General features: G+C 31.9%; 2 protein-coding genes across 3 annotated transcripts; both read right to left on the reverse strand.

Annotated features, from left to right (window-relative positions):
- Nucleotides 1–1,066: 1,066 nt before the first annotated feature.
- Nucleotides 1,067–5,360, reverse strand: LOC115978155 (auxin efflux carrier component 2). 2 transcript variants are annotated; one of them, XM_031100174.1, is made up of 6 exons: nucleotides 4,109–5,360; nucleotides 3,329–3,599; nucleotides 2,532–2,617; nucleotides 2,239–2,396; nucleotides 1,364–1,440; nucleotides 1,067–1,236 (listed from the first exon to the last, which is right to left on the reverse strand). In XM_031100174.1, the coding sequence occupies exons 1-6, from the start codon at nucleotides 5,349–5,351 to the stop codon at nucleotides 1,170–1,172; spliced, it is 1,902 nt and encodes a 633-aa protein (XP_030956034.1). In that variant the 5' UTR covers nucleotides 5,352–5,360; the 3' UTR covers nucleotides 1,067–1,169. The 2 variants fall into 2 exon arrangements, with proteins under 2 accessions (XP_030956034.1, XP_030956035.1); XM_031100175.1 differs by lacking the exons at nucleotides 1,067–1,236; nucleotides 1,364–1,440 and having other exon boundaries at nucleotides 2,297–2,396; nucleotides 2,532–2,558.
- A 5,087-nt stretch (nucleotides 5,361–10,447) lies between these two features.
- LOC115968358 (auxin efflux carrier component 2-like) lies at nucleotides 10,448–15,740 on the reverse strand. The gene is made up of 6 exons (XM_031087743.1): nucleotides 14,612–15,740; nucleotides 14,248–14,509; nucleotides 12,836–12,921; nucleotides 11,518–11,675; nucleotides 10,649–10,725; nucleotides 10,448–10,514 (listed from the first exon to the last, which is right to left on the reverse strand). The coding sequence occupies exons 1-6, from the start codon at nucleotides 15,738–15,740 to the stop codon at nucleotides 10,448–10,450; spliced, it is 1,779 nt and encodes a 592-aa protein (XP_030943603.1).
- Nucleotides 15,741–17,068: the final 1,328 nt, after the last annotated feature.

Here is a 17,068-nt window from a genome sequence, read left to right on the forward strand (position 1 = left end):
GTTTTCGTGGTTGGATCGGGTGGCTCAGGTTTTGGAGAGGCAAACCCACCAATTCAATTCTGAGGGTGGGGACCTGCTGCTAACTGCTGGAGTAGTCAGATTGGGCAGCGCGTTGGTCGGATCTGGTCGAGTGTGGTGGGTGGGTCAAGTCTCTGGTTGGTTTGAACACCCCTAGTTACTTGTAATGATCAAATGACTTGTATGCAATTATGCAAATGTCATTGTAGGCTTCCATAGGTGGCTTCACAGGTCTCTTTTTGCCGATTAGTGAGTGTGAGATAATCTAAGCATGACATTTGCTAAGGTTACAATAAAGTTGTACAAGAGTTTTGTAAGTAAACTGGATAACCATTTCTTCTAATGAATTTTCTATGAGATCGGGTTTTTAAAGTGAATTCTTTATTAAAGAGGTTTTTTTTTTATTTTTTATTTTTTTTTATTATTGATTTTTCATTTCGTTCCCAAATCTATGTACTTTTACTACTTTCATTATTATTGTTTATAGATTTTGGTATTATAACTATGGTTAAGATATCTGGATATATATGCTAATATATATGCTTCAAATAAATTATAACTTGATCAAATAATCTGGTTGGGGGTTCAAATCCAGTTTTGTCAATTGGTATTCACCGTAGGATTCTTTAGTTTGCTGCCTGAACGTCGGATAAATAATATTAAAGTAAACTGAAACGAATAAAATTAGAATTTTTTTTTTTGAGAGAGTTTTAACCTAGACTTTACCAGTTGAGCTAACTGGAACCCACAAATAAAATTAAAACTTAAACTAGCTATGTAGACAAAAATCTGAGCTTCTTTGATAATTGATATTGGTGTAGCAAAAATTGAAATACATTCAAATTTAACCTTCTGCCTTCCTCTCTACTATCTATTCTATTACCTTCCGCTATCTAACTGTATAAACCGAGTAAAAAGCAAAGTAAAACAAATAACTTAGACGAAAGAACTTAAAGATCGAAGCAAATGGATGCTATATTTTCAATTCCAATGGTCATATATAGCTAGGGATGGTCACGATCTTATAAATTATAATTGTTACGCACTGAATACAATGGCATTGTTCTTCCCCGGACATTTGCATATAATAAGCCTAATTTGGATTTACAATACTATATTTGCTTTCCCTTGTCTTTACTTCTGTCCACAAGTTACAGCCCAAGAAGCACATAGTAAAGAACAGTTATGGGCAAGGCAACCAGCATTCCAAAAATAACTCTGCAAAAATAAATAAATAACACCAAAACTTATGTCAACTTTTTATCATCATTTGCTTGTTCTAATAATTAACTGAATTTTTTTTTTAATTTTAATTTTAATTTTTTATAGAAAACAGAAAACTTACGCAGTGCTAAGTACGTTGGCATGCACATTGTACTCCTTGGCAAATACAAAGGGAACGATTCCCTGGGGAAGAGCAGCCTGCGGATATGAAGTCAAAGTTGATCATTCTAGGTGAAGCAATCTGCAATCTTATCTTTGATTATCTTTAAAGATATATTTTTTTTTGAGAAGATAAAAAAAAGATGGAGGAAGAAAGATGCAGGAGAAATTGAGAGGCTGTTTGGTAGCGTATTTTAAATAATAGTTTTTAGTATTTAGATAACATTACACGTATTTTCATACATTTTTTCACTTACACGTATTTCAGTAAAATACAAATAACTTTACTAAAACAACATTAAAAAATGGGTCCTGAGATTCGGATCATGGAAAATAAGGATGGGTGGTTTTTTTTTTTTTTTTTTTTTTTTTTTTTGGGGTTTTCCATCCAAGCCCACAAAATTTATTCTTCAAATAATTAAAGGGAAAGGAGGAAGAAAATAGGGAGGGAGAGCACATTTAAAATTTTGCTCCAATTGAAATAAAATTTGAGTTACTATTAAATATATTTAAAAATATTTCTTATAATTAAAAACTAATAAGGGCATAATAATGATTAATACAAAATTATTAATTCTTTTTTTTCTTCCCAATTAAATAAAAGAATTTTTTGTACATTTTCTATATTCTCACCTTTTTAAAAAAAATTCTTATTTCTTCTATAAAAAAAACAAAGAAAAATATCAATCTTTTCAATTTTTTTTTTTGAAATTTCCATCCTCCTAATATTTTTCATTCTCTCACTATTCTGTCCTCCCAACCTAATTCTTTCAATCATATATATCAGCTTCCCTTATTTCTTGATGAGGAAATACTTTCAAAAGTTAGATGGTATACCTGAACAATGGCAACATGCAAAAGCACCCCACGAAGACCAATAGCGATTGAGGTTGCTGCAATTACTGCTGGACCAGTTAAGAACCTAACAGCCATTGAAAATGCTGCCACGGAATTTCCACAAGCAATGATCTTTGGTTGTAAAGCCATGAACAAACCTAATTAATCAAACATTACCCAGATTCGTCATTTGAAAGAAATTACTGCTAAGTATTTTTTTTCCCAATATATTAATAATAAGATTCAGAACGTAGTAAATTCTTTGTGACGAGTCACTTAGTTGAGGAAGGTACCCAGACTGAACATTGCCATTCCCAATCCTGCATCAGATAATATTGCAATGGATCCTTTAATGATAGTTGGCATTTGGATGTGATACCTAAGAACAAATTAGAGTAATTTATATTATTCCACACAGCAAAGTATATGAGATGATGAAGCAGATCATTTTCTTGAACCATGCATCCTAGACGTGAACCAACCATAATTTGTTGTGATATACCAGTTCCTTAATATTTAATTACCCTACAAATATAAAATAAAAGAAAATAGAGTAAAAAGATGTGCAGTAACACTCGAGATGGATAGACAAGCAACTCCGGAAAATTTTCTTAATTAAGGATGATGACAAGTGACAAGGACAATAAATATGTATGTCAGTGGTGATTATCAGACATAGTGTACACGGAATAATTCTTAGATACTTTCAAAATATGAAAAATGATGTTCTCTTTTCTCACATTTATGATGGAGTCTACTTATTAAATTCATAGTGGAGTGCATTATGAATATAAAAAGAGAAAAACACTATTTTTCTGTGCTTCGAAAGTACACAGAATAATTCTTAGATACTTCCAAAAAGTACACGGAATAATTCTTAGATATTTCTAAAATATGAAAAATGATGTTTTTTCCTCTCACATTTATGATGGAGTCCATTTATTAAATTCATGGTAGAGTGTATTATGAATATAAAAAAAGAAAAACATTATTTTTCTGTGTTTCGAGAGTACCTAAGAATTTTATGTATGCACACATATATTGATTGAAACTTAATTTTGAAAACAAGATTTCAGTTATATTGGGGTACCTGTATGAAATGAGAGACCATGTAAGGCCGATAAGACTTGAGTAGGTATTAGGGTTTCTTATAAGCTTCCTCCAAACCATGATAAGTACAAGCCTAGTCATGACACTTGCGGGAGGCATTTGGTGCTTCTTCGCTCCATCGCTTTCTTCCATATCCACTACTTTTTTCTGGCATGTGTAAGGTGACCCATTTGTTGGGAACTTCAATCCTTCCTCTATTTCAAGCTCTGATTTGTCCCCATTAATTTTGCTTGCTGGACTGATATTTTCACCTGAATCATCATGAATGCCTTTATCTCAGTGATTTCAACAACAGAGAGACCCAAAAAAAAAAGGTAATGAAAATTAAAAGACACAACACATTCATTCATTCATAAAATTAATTTCCATTAATCTAGGATTAGCATTTTAAGAACAAGCTGTATGTATGCACTGATAAGTGTTTTACTGTTTTTTAGCATTTGAAAATGGTAAAAGAAGTTTGAACAATAGCATGTAGTGAAGTACATCTTAAACTGAAACGGTTGATGTGAGTTTGCATTGCATGCAAATACATAATCAAAAAGAGACAAATGCGGTTGAAAGTCCTGAATATATTAATTGGATAATAGTATGTACTAAAATTTAATTTACACATATATAAATAAGGGAAACTATTGTTACGCTCTTGTTATTATATTTTATACACTCCATAGGCACTCTCTTTGAAATCAGAAAATCATGTTTTTATTTTTATTTTTTTTATATAAAAATAAAATCGTCAAAACATTATTTCAATTACCTCTTGAAACAGCGGTCTGAAGTTGAGTGGCAGCTTTGGAAGGATCAAGGACCCCAAAGTCAGTGGAGGCAGCTCGATTGACTGCATGTCTGAGATTGCCTTCGGAAACTGGAGAAGCACTTGAGCTCCAAACAAACATGTGAAGCTCTTTGCTAGGCTGCACAGCCATCTCCTTCTTCCTTTGGACACCACTAGTACTAGACCCTGAAAATATAGGGTTTGGAGGAGGGTAATTACCCCCTGCAACTGTACCATTAACATTAAACAACTCACCACTCATACTCCTCGCTCCTCCTCTAGTTTTCTTCCCAAATTTGTTATTACTATTAAGAAGCTGCATATCATGATCATCAAAATTTGAAGTCCTTGGTGTTGCTCCTTTTGAAGACTCATAATTGTGTTTTGGACTTGGTGCTTTGCTACTAGCAAACATTGCATAGAAATCTGTCTGGTTGAAGCTTGAAGCTCTTGGTGTTGGCTCTCTGGAAGACTGTACTGAGTAGATCTCTACACCAGTAAGATTGGATGCTCGTGGAGTCATGGAACTTAGTCCAAGTCCATGGCCATGGGACTTGTTAAATGAGGAAACCATAGATGATGAAGCTGATGCAGCACCAGATCTTCTCACAACTACGTGAAGTTTTCCATCCTCACCGATCTCAGCATCAGCGAGTAATGGGTCACGACCGTTGAGTGAAACAACGTCAGACTCAACCTTGAAGGAAGTGATGGAGCCAGCAGTCTCTGGAAACTGCTCCGAAATGAGTAGCTTTGCACCTCTGAACTCAAACAAGAAGAGCATGAGAGTATACCAAATAATACTCTGCAAAACCACAATCTGGACCATGAGATCTCCTGAGAAATCTCCATACATGGCCTTCAAGAGTGGGATTCCCATGACAAGAGTGTTGGGGAGAGTGGAGAGAGAGAAGAGGGTAATCATCCACTCAAGGCAGCCATTTTTGCTAAATGTTTGCCATAGAAAGAGAGCTGTAAGAATGACCATTTTTTGGAGACAATCAGCAGCAATGAAGCGATAGTTCATGGCATAAGGATTGTTGGAAGAAATGAAATGGAAGGAAAGTAATGGAACTGCAAACACAGCCACAAATCGGTTGATACCAGAGCACTGGTCTGGTGTGAAGATTTTCCACCACCTCACCGATCCATATGCTAATAGCATAGCAACGTATAGAGGCACAATGGCCGCAAACACATCGTAAATGTCCTTACCACGAATCATATTGCTTGCTTAACTACGTACGTACTGGAGATCATATATAACTAGTGGAGAGAGAGAGAGAGATAGAGAGAGAGAGGGTCTCTTTTAATTTGCTTGTTCAAAGTATTCAGAACAAGAAACTCCTTAACCTCTTTATCAGTTTGATATATTGGTTTTATTTTAGTTGACAACACTAGAGTCTAAAAAGGCTAAATCTGATTAGGTTACTGCCTATTACTCACATTTTTATACCAAATGCACTGAAATCGTGAGCATAGTGCATTTCAAGTATGTGTAAAATTTTGTGTAATAGATTGTGTATACTAGCATATTTTTTATTATTTTATTATTTTATTATACACTTCTGATTGCACGTAAAATTGTGTACGAAAATATGATTTTAATTATAATTTTAAAAGTGAATTTAAAATACAATTTTAGCTTAAAATTGTGAATCTTACGCGGTGTGCATATATCACCACTCGTTTGAAAAGGATTTGATAACAATGCGGGATAGGAACCAGAGCGAGGAACAGCCTCGTCAACATCGCTGAAAGAAATTACTTTTTAAATCAGAAGTTGTCGTGAGAGAGGAAAAATTCGATCCTCTTCTGTGCGGTTGTGGGAACTCAAAACTCTGCAGAGTTTTTATTATAAAATACTAATAAATAAATAAGTGGGAGATTTAAACGTATATGAATATGCGTTACATTATATATATGTGCATGACTTTGACTCATAAAGAAAAAATGAAGATGAGTCTGTATTTACTGCAGATAAACCTTACTCGTCGCCACTGTACTCGTTTAAGCACATGAGTTAAGCAATTTTGAGTGATCCGCGGTTGCAGCAAGATTCTGTCTCTATTTAATAAAGCTTGTTGTGGGAACTTGGACCCTGACTTAATTTTATTATTATTTCTTTTAATATTACAGTTTCCAATGGAGACAACCTATTCCGTCAGAAACAAACACACAAGCAAGTGGTTTCATAACATATTGACAGTCTTGTTTAGAAAAATTTTAATTTTTTAACGGAATTGTATTTAACTTATTTTTAAAAAAATAAATATCAACTTTCCAAAAGTACATTTAATTTATATAAATTCAAACAAAACTAATAAAAAAAAGGAGTATTGTATTTTCTAACTAAAATAAATGGTATGTAAGAAAAATTATTTATATTTAGAAAATAAATATATTTTAGAACATCCAAAAATACATTATGATATGAGATCTAGAGAATATTTTTTTTTCTACCTCTCTAATGCTTAAGATAAAAATCAATGTTTGTTATAATTTAGTTAACAAATACCAATATGAGTGAATAAGTACGCCAAACACTAAATACTTCACAGTATTTTGAGCTGGGAAAAAAATGTGGTCTGTTTAGTTTTATTATAGAAATTAGACCTTAAAATCTAAAGCTCTTGCTATAAATACCTTAAACTGAAAAGAGTATTAGCATATATAACATTTGGCATACAATTTTTTGATGAATTGGCAAATTACAAATTAAAAATATTTTGTAGTTGTTGCATTCATTTGGCTATCAAAATGATGAAGTGCTTTTAAATGTGGGCAATAATGACAATGGAGGACATAATAAAAGTAGTTACTAGTTAGTATTTTCATATATAGTTGTCAAACGTAAATCGTTATTTTATTTTATTATATATATTTTTTTGAGAAAATATTGTATTGTATATGATATTCTATCATATTGTTATCGTAACATGTACAAATACTTAATATAAATTATAAAAAATTATTATAGATATGTAAATTATAAAAAATTATTATAGATATGTAAATATAAAATGCATATTTATTATATGTTTTAAATATATTCAACTAATGACTAATTAAGTTATTATTATTATTTTTTTTGAGAAACAAACACACACACAAGGGAGAGGGAAAGGGGTTTTAACACAAAGACACATCACAACTCCACTCAAAAGTCATGATAACTTTTAAGGGAGGGTGGGGCAAGTTATACTACATACAACACTCTCTTTTAAGTAATGTGGGACAATTACCTTTTCTTTTTTTTTTGAGAAACAAACACATACACACACACACAAGAGAGAGGTAAAGGGGTTCTAACATAAAGGCACACCATAACTCCACTCAAAAGCCATGGTAACTTTTAAGGGAGGGTTACTAATTAAGTTATCAATTGTACAATTCTCAACAAAAAAAAAAAATTGTACAAAATATTTAACAAAATTACCTAAATAAATCAATTTTAAATATATTTATACGATCCATGGTTAAATTTGTCAAACTTAAAAGTGATGATACATAACATTTAAGATAAAATAATATTGTTGTTCTCATTATATTTACATCTTTCCTAATCAACTTCATCTTTAGTCCAAGTTAATGTTACAATTATTGATGCCATTTGAAAAAAATCATATCATCATTGACATTTTCTCTTCTAATCAATTTTCATAGTCATCTCCAAAGTTTATTATCACTTTTTGTATTTTATATTTCTTTATGGCATTCAAGTTTCTTGGACTTATATTATTAATAACAAAAATTTAATTATATTATCATTTAATAATTTTTTTTTGATAATCATATTATCATTTAATACTTTATTCATAATATAAAAAAATTCATAAGTGTGAAAGTTAAGTGTTAAGTGTGGTCAAAAGTTTGTATGAGAGAGAAGGAAATAAGAAAGACCTCATGTACATGTTATTTTATTGGGCTCAATCAAGTCACCAAATAATTTTTTGTTAAACAAGTCCAACAACTTGTTCAACTTAATTTAAAACACAAATTTTAAGAAAAAAGTCCAATTTAAATTCATATATCTATGTATCATTCAATGCATATGATTCATACGATACACATTTATATATCTTACAATTAAAGACCATAATCAATACAATACTTTTTTAACATTTGATATGCATAGTACATTTTGTTAGGACATATATGTTTCACTTGTTAAGAACATATGTCACTATTTTATGTAATTGGTTTATCCTTTGACAAAACGTATTTTACTTGTATCTGAGTAGATTTAGGATGTGTTTAAATACTTCAAGAAACTATGTTTCAAGATCAAGTGTTGAAACCTTCAAGTCTGTCCAAGAAAACAAGCTAATAGTGCAGATTCATTAAAACTCGACAGTTGGCTCGACAGCTGCATCTATTAAGCTTAAGAAAGCTGTTCAAAACCTGGTGTGCTCGACAGTTACTCAACAGCTGCTCGGCACCTCCTATCTGTTGAGGTTTAAGAATTTCAGAATTCTAATTTGATTTTCTTGGGATCCATGAATATGTCTTTGGGTTTTCTTTTCTCCTAACCCTAAACATATAAAATGATTGTTTTAAGGGTCGTCAAACAGTTCACAAGTTGCATAAACATTGAGCAAACTCTGTTCAAGTAAATTGTGACTAGAGATGAAGTTCTTGCCCTAGTTCATCACTTTCTCTTGAAAAAGTTGCTGTGTATGTGCATCGTAGGGTTTTGTGACCAAGCATCTTTTTGATCTTCATCGTGTGGATGAACTGAAGAACTTTGCAACCAACAATCTTCTTAGTTGGTGATTGAAGTCGCGTACTGGGATTCGTGCAATTGGTTAGTCACGTATTTGGGAGTCATGCATCTGAAAGGGGAACTGTCACTACAGAACAAGTCCAATTGGGTATTGGGGTAAGGGTTCAATTGTAGGTTGGTAAGGTACTTGAGATTCCTTTACTTGTAACCGCTTGTTGTGATAATAGTGGAGTTTCGGGAGTGGTTACCTAAAAATCACCCGGTGGGGTTTTTACCGTTAGGTTTTCCCCATTCGTAAACAAATCATCGTGTTATTTATTTTTCGCTACATAACTAGTTTATTGGTGATTTGTTTGTACTACCACGCGTTTGCATGATAAATTGATTAATTAATAACTTGACTAATTAATTAATTAATTTCTATCACAAAGGGTCATTCAGTTTGTGGCCTATCACATTTTGTATGTCATATCGGAAAAAAAAACTATGTTTTTATACTTGAATGGTGGATGCCATGAAGGTATTGGTTTAGGAAATATTTTTAAAAATATTTTATGGAAAAATAAAAAAGTAATTAATTTTTTTTTACCTCTTTTTATATTTTTCATAGAAGTGGTATCAAAACTTTCCTAAAATAGTCCATAAAAATATGTATTAAAGGCACCCGTTAACCAAACCCTTCCAATTAATAGCAATTATATTATTTGATAGTTGGGAAAGTGTGGACTTGAATCCTGAACGTTTTTGTTGGAAAATAGTTGAGCTACAAGGTACATTAATCCTTGTGTGATCTTATTGTTAAATCATTTGACTAAATTATAAAACATAATTGTTAAAATTACTATTTGACATGCATGTTGTGTAATCCTAATACCTTTATTTTTTATGATATTTTCTTTTTCCTCAATTTGATTTGTTTTTCTTAAATAAATCATAATATATCTTCAATTAATTTGTATAGTTTTAATCTATTTTTTCTTTTAGATCTTCAATCAATACACTTCCTTCTGGATTTGACTTAGAACTCACCAAGACCAAGTTATTATCAATCTTACCCTTGGAAGTATTATTGAAGTCTCAACACTTTTGATTCAAAATTCATTTTCCATATTAGGTTACCCCCTAAAAATGAATTTATATTATTAAAAAGTGTTAAGGTTTATCATACAACACATTCAAGAAAACATAAACTAATCCAGGAAAATTATAATGAATAATTGATTTGAAATATGAATAAAAACCAATATTAATTCGATGTGTGTATGTATATATATTTCTTTTATATATTTAGTCAGAGTTCACCTCACTGAGAAAAATCTTAACTTTGCCAACGACTACTTTCTACCTAGTAATTCTACAAACACCAAAATTGTCATAGAAAATTTCACTTACCCTCTTAGTCGTATTCACCACAAAACAAAAGGAAAAGAATTATGTGAAAAAGTCAGTGAAAATTTGTTTAGTAACAGACTTTTTGATTCATATACTGGGTAAGATAGCAAAAGTAATCAAATACGTAGAGTCCAACAATGAGAAATCAAATCAGATGGTGTCCATCCTCCTCAGCCTAACTTGGATTTGCATTTAACCAGAACTCAAAGCCCAAGAAGTACATAGTAAATAATTGTAACGGGCACGGCAAGGATCAATCCAAAAATAACCCTGCAAAAATTGTAACACCAGGATTAACTTATGGTTATTATTATCATTTTAATTCATTACTCTATACCCACATATTTTCTTATATAAGATTTTCTTCTAAATCTTAACTAAGAAAAATCCAAAAAAAAACTTACGCAGTGCTAATTATGTCTGGATGAACATCGTACTCCTTAGCATACACAAAGGGAACAATTGCTAAGGGAAGAGCAGCCTGTGACAAGAGGTAAAGGTTGAAAATAGCAAGTTTGTTATTCTTAGAATTGTTTACGTAACTATAACACATCCGGTATTTTCAAGAGTCTCTCTTAAAGTTTATCAGTATTCGCATTAGCTCATACAAATATTTTTGTCTATTTTAGTATAAGAATTTACTTTATTTATTTATTTTACATACTCATTTTTTAAAACATCTCATATTAAGATTATATAATTTTAAAATATCAGTTTTTTTCTATTTTTTTTAATTATTTTTCTTTCTTCATACATAACAACCATTATCTTTCTCTCTCCAAAAATAAAAAATAAAAAAAATCATTATCTACTATTTTCCTTTATTCTCAAAATACATAAAGAAAGAATAAAAAACTATAGTACCATATATCTACGTGGTTGATATAGCAACCATATATTTTTATACAACTTTGTATGGTATGAAGTGGGTGATTTTTGGGCTAGGGTTGGCTAAAATGCGATATTGTTTTTTATTATACAAGCACTAATGCAAGTGCTCAAACATCCCTCCATTTGGGAAGTAATGTTATGAACTAAAGAAGTCTAAACATAATTTTGGATATAAACAATGCTACAGCATAATTTTAAAAGAATTAAATGAAGTATTGTGGAATGGAAGGTTTAATTAATGTCAAGGTTTTGCGGAGTTTATTTGTTCATATATTAACTGAATTAATTAATTAATATCGATATCAGAGAATGCGCGCTTTCGATATATATATATATATATATATTTTTTTTTTGAGAATCCTTTCAATTTTAGTTGGTGTACCTGAACAATTACAATTTGCAAAAGAACTCCACGAAGACCAACAGCTAAAGAGGTTGCCGCAATTACTCCAGGGCCGATCAAGAACCTAACAACCATTGTAAACGCTGCCATGGGTTTTCCACTAGCAATGAACTTTGGCTGTAAAGCCATGAATAGACCTGGTAAAGCAATTAATATATAATTGGTTCATTACTTGAAAAAAAAGAAAAGAAAAGAAAAAGGAATTGACATAAAAAGGTTTAGATTTTATTCCTTAGATTAGATCTTATCTTTGTCGATTAAAGTTACAAATTTATGAAACTATTTAAATTTGAATCCCATAAGCACATTCTTTATTGAGGGCATTAATGATTAATGAAGCAGGAAAACAAAAAGGAAAACCCTGGAAATCGCTTCTTTACTCCAACTAAGTATTTGGTTAGGGGATAAAAAAAGTGGGGGATAGAAATAGTCTTTGGAAAAAAAAGTGGGGGATAAAAAATAATTAGTTTCTCCTCATGTGTGTTTATTTGGGAGCGTGGAAAAGTTGAGGGAAGGAAGACTCCTTGTTTGGTTGAGAAGAAAAAATGAGTCGTAAGGAAATGTAATTTATATAAATTTACTCTTATACCTCTGTTATATAAATCAAAATTTTTAATAGCTTATAAAAAGTAATTTAAAAAAAAAAAAAAAAAAAACCCAAACAAACAAACACAAAAAGAGGTAAATGAGTCATTTCCCATCTACCCCATTTCCTCTTCTATTTTCTCCCCAAATTGGGGAGATTGATTTTTAGTGAGTTAAGAGAAAAAACACTCGAGCCCCGCCAAAATCATCACTTTTCCCTTCCAACCAAACAACCAAAACTACCATTTTCTCCCCTATATATTTTTCTCTCCCATTTTCCATCCTTCCCCAAATCACCTCAACCAAATGGGCACCAAATGAGGTTTTCTCTTTCTACCCTCTCTTTCAATAGCTGGGAAATTGATTTATGAATAAGTTTTAATTAAGTGAAATGTAAAGTTTAATTAATAATTTCCTGCTTTTCTTTGCTTTATTATTGCCCATAATAATGAAAATGAATAAAAAATATTGACAAAAACTTCAAATTGAAATAATTTCATAATAAATTTAAGACTTTATTAATTGACAAAATTATAAATCTAAGACCTAATAAAAAATATGGTGTAAAGTTTAAGTTTGGACATTTCTTTTTCTTTTTTTAATTGTAAAATAAAATAAAGTAAGGAAAAAAAAAGGAAGGAAAAAAGAAAAAGAAGAAAAAAGAAAAAAATGAAACAATATGCAATGTGAAGCATTAGTTGCAAAAGGGTACCTAAACTGAATTGAGCCATTCCCATGCCTGCGCTCGATATCATTGTTATGGATCCATCTATGATTGTTGGCAATTTAATGTGACACCTAAAAATGCAAGAGAGTTAAGAAATTTAACCATATATTGTAATAAAAGTTGGATTTTTTAAGCTATGTTTGTCCCCAAGTGTATCACTAAAAAACGCGGCTTAAAAACGCGTTTTTTGTAATGCCTGTTTATATCTTTTTTCTTTTTCATATTATCTTTCCTTATAATATAAAAAATCAAAGGAGATTTATTATTAAAGTACTCCTGTTAAAACTCAATTAGTAAAAGTTTATGCAATATTATTATTATTATTTTGATAAAATCCTACTTGCTTTTACCATGTAACTTGAAATACTATCTTTTTATTGTAAATTTTCAATAACATTATAGAAAAATCCTTCTTTAGTTTACATATAATTTTACATCCAAATTAAACAACAGGCCATGCCAATCTAAAACTAATAGACTAATTAATTTTGTTATGGATGAAACTCTATTACTAAAATTCCAATAAGTTTAAATTATTATTTGAATTATATTTTTATTACTAAAAAATTTTAAATTTTAAAGGAAATTTCAATATTTATTTTAAATTATTTTAACCTTTAATTTTTTTTTTTAATAGTCTTCTGTTTTGACGGAAAATTTGTCGTTGATGTTAGACTTTTTTTTTGAGAACCGTTGATGTTAGAGTTTTTCTTTTTTTGAGAAAGTGTTGATGTTAGACTTTGGTCATATGATTTAACATTTAAAAAAAAAAAAAAAAATTAACCATGCTACTTGTAAATTCCTAGCTAGGATATATAAATTGAACTAACCCGTGCATCAAACGGATATATTTCTTGTAATGGATTAAATTTGACATGCTCTATGACAACTTAGCTGGAGAGAACAGTGTATATGCTCAGCCTTGAGAGTCTATAAGCAGAAGCCAGCACAATTATTTAATTTTATTGTATCGGCAATGATTTGCAATAAATGAATTATTTCTCTAAAACAAAGCTATATATATATATATATTTTTTTTTTTTTTCCTTTTTGAAAAAAAAAAGCTATATTTATTATCGAGCTGTAATATATGGTGCCTACTGCCTAAATCAAAACCGAAAACTATAATTCTGTGGAACAAATATAAGAATTTGGAAGTGGAAAGATATAAATATATATATATATATATATATATATATATTGTAATGAAGTATTCATTGTCATTGGTTATTTAAAAAACGAAAAATGCGCAAAATAGACAGCAAAGAATTTCATAAACATGTAAGAACAACTATAAATCTAAATTATCTAATAGTATTAATTTATGGTAGTGTGTATACAGTAAGTATGCAATAATTGGTGTGTGATAATCATTAATTTGAAATTTTCTTAAATACCTGAATGCTATTAAGGACCATATAAGACCCAAAACACTTGCGTAGGTACTAGGGTTTCTTATAAGCTTCCTCCAAACCATGATGAATACAAGCCTAGTTATGACACTTGTGGGCGGCATCTGAAGTTGTTTCCTGTGAAACCTACTTGCCTTGAAGTTAGCCTCTTCCTCTAGATCAAGCTCCCTATCCCTGGTGATTTTCCCTGCAGATAGCTCATATATATACCTCAAAGGTTTCAATTGATTATCGATGATAAACTCCTCTTTGATATGTGATCATGAGTAAAGAACTTTGATCATTTGATATAATCAATGTCCGAAAGCAATATTAATTTCACAAAAATCACAAAGAAAAGGTAGTTCACCTCCTGGCGTAGTGGAATCATGTTTAAGAGCAGTATTAGTAGTGCTGAAAGCATGTCTGCCATTGTTATGCACATCATAAACTGGTGAAGAACTTGTGCTCCAAACAAACATGTGAAGCCCCTGCTTGTTATTAGGAACTTCACCACCACCAACACCAACACCACCACCAACACTGAAACTATGTTTCATCTTTCGATAATTACTGCTAGGCGTAGACCCTAAAAGCATCAGATGATCTGGTGATGCGTAAGGTGAAAATCGATCACGGGTCCTTGTGTAACCATGTTTTGGAATTGACTCCATGTATCCAAACATAGGGTGCAGAAAATTCCCATCTGTTTGGCTAAAGCTTGAATTTATTGAAATTGAACGGTAGGGTTCTTGTGGAGTAGATTGTACTGAGTAAATCTCTACACTATTGGCTGGGTTTGATGCTTGCGGTCTTTGGGTAAGGGAACCCACGCTGGAACGGGAATACATTCCAAAGGACCTATTAATCGAAGATCGTCTCAAAACCACGTGAAGCTTTCCGTCGTCACTGATCTCAGTCTCCGCCTCTATTGGGTCTTGACCACTGAGCGAAATAAGGTCGGACTCAACCTTGAAGGAGGCGATGGAACCTGCAGTCTCAGGAAACTGCTCAGCAATGAGGACCTTTGCAGCTCTGATCTCAAACAAGCAGAGCGAGATATTATACCAAACAATAGCCTGAAGAACCACAACCTGGACCATAAGACTTCTAGAGATCTCTCCGTACATGGCTGTCATGAGAGGTATTCCTATGAAGAGATTGTTAGGGAGGGTGGAGAGTGAGTACATGGTGATGGTCCATTCAATGCTGCCCTTTTTGCTCAAAGCTTGCCATAGAAAGAGAGCTACAAGAATGACCACTTTTTGAAGAGAGTCTCCAGCGATGAACCGAAAGTTCATGATATAAGGGTTGTTGGTGGCAACAATGTGGAAACAAAGTAATGGAACCGCAAACAACGCCACAACGCGGTTGATGCCTGTGCACTGCTCCGGTGTGAATATTTTCCACCACTTAACCGAGGCAAAACCTAATAGCATAGCAAAATATAAGGGCACAATGGCCGCAAATATATTGTAAAGCTCCGTACCAGTGATCATGGCTTACACTAAGAAAGAGGGCTAATTGAACTAGATGGGAAGATTCTTCTTTCAAAGACCGGAAACAAAGTGGTTCTTCCAGTTTGATGCGTTCTTCTGAGGGCCTACTTGGGATTTTGATGCAGGAACAGGATCGAAAAGACAATAAATAAAAGAATGTATTTTTAACAAGTTGCTAGGACATTTGGTGGGCAGATTTCATACCAAAATGTGCAAGAATTTGGAGATTTTGGGTTTATGAACTTAGCTTTTACGCATCAGATTTTACAATAAATGCATTTATTGTAAAAATAAACTTATTCCTTGCCACTAGTCTTATTAATTCATTGCACATTAGTTCAGGTAAATTCCTCAATGAAACGATGGCAGGCATATATGCATTAATCTTCTTCTTCCTTTTTTGGATAGAAAATGCCACGTGTATAAATAAAGATCAGGATGCAAGATGGGAACTAGCCACCATCGAATTGTCCAGTACAAGAAGCCCTCCTAACACGATTTGAGAGAAGAGGGAAAATAAAACCACTGGGGGGACCTTTCCAATGGAAACTGTCCCAAAATAAAAACTACTAGAGAAAATTAAAAACTTACCAATGAAACAAATCTACTATAGCAAGGGAAATTTTTACAATTTTAGGAAAAACATTTTCCTAGACTTTACTATTCGTAGAAAGCTTACAGAGAAAGCTTTTCACTACACTAGAATCTCTGAACTTCTTAACTATATGAAGTGCCTCCATGGATGAAGCACTCATGATCACAACTAGAACCTCTAACTGAATTGAAGAACCTCTTGAATGTTTTCTTTACAATAGCAAGTCTTTGGTTGGAGCTATAGCTTCAACTTTTTCATCAACTAATCTTCAGATCTACTTGAAACCTTTCGATACGATGAATTTAAGAAAAACTTTACAGAACCCTATTCTCACAAATAGAGCTTTTTAAGATCATCTCTAGGGATGACTTATAATGTCCCTTTTATATCCCAACAAGTAGAGCTCAAATTAGGCTTGAAACGAACTAGTTATTCAACTTTTTGTATTTTTTATTTTTGCTAATTTTCTGGAGTAAGAGGAAATAGAAACTTCACTTTCAAGCTTCGATTGATCGGGTCGAATCGAGGCTATAGTCAAGTGCAATCAAGGTGGAGTTAGGCATGAAGTCGAGGTCATTGAAATTTCACTTTTCTTGAGTTGTTCTTAAGTATCCTTTACGTCTTCAACTTAATCTTCAATTATCATTTTAAGACATGTCAAAACTCATGACTAAACACACAATTTGGCCCATTTGACAACATTAAAACATATAGACCTAACAACTTTTTCCAT

The sequence above is a fragment of the Quercus lobata genome, chromosome 2 (assembly GCF_001633185.2).
Source record: "Quercus lobata isolate SW786 chromosome 2, ValleyOak3.0 Primary Assembly, whole genome shotgun sequence".
In the NCBI taxonomy this organism is placed as follows: domain Eukaryota; kingdom Viridiplantae; phylum Streptophyta; class Magnoliopsida; order Fagales; family Fagaceae; genus Quercus; species Quercus lobata.

Coding starts and splice junctions, on each gene's coding strand:
- LOC115978155 (XM_031100174.1), bottom strand. CDS start 5,351: ATGATTCGTGGTAAGGACATTTACGATGTGTTTGCGGCCATTGTGCCT. Junction 3,600..4,108: donor TCAGACCGCTGTTTCAAGAG/GTAATTGAAATA, acceptor ATGATGATTCAG/GTGAAAATATCAGTCCAGCA. Junction 2,618..3,328: donor TGGTCTCTCATTTCATACAG/GTACCCCAATAT, acceptor ATTTGTTCTTAG/GTATCACATCCAAATGCCAA.
- LOC115968358 (XM_031087743.1), bottom strand. CDS start 15,740: ATGATCACTGGTACGGAGCTTTACAATATATTTGCGGCCATTGTGCCC. Junction 12,922..14,247: donor TGGTCCTTAATAGCATTCAG/GTATTTAAGAAA, acceptor TTGCATTTTTAG/GTGTCACATTAAATTGCCAA. Junction 10,515..10,648: donor CCAGACATAATTAGCACTGC/GTAAGTTTTTTT, acceptor CAATTTTTGCAG/GGTTATTTTTGGATTGATCC.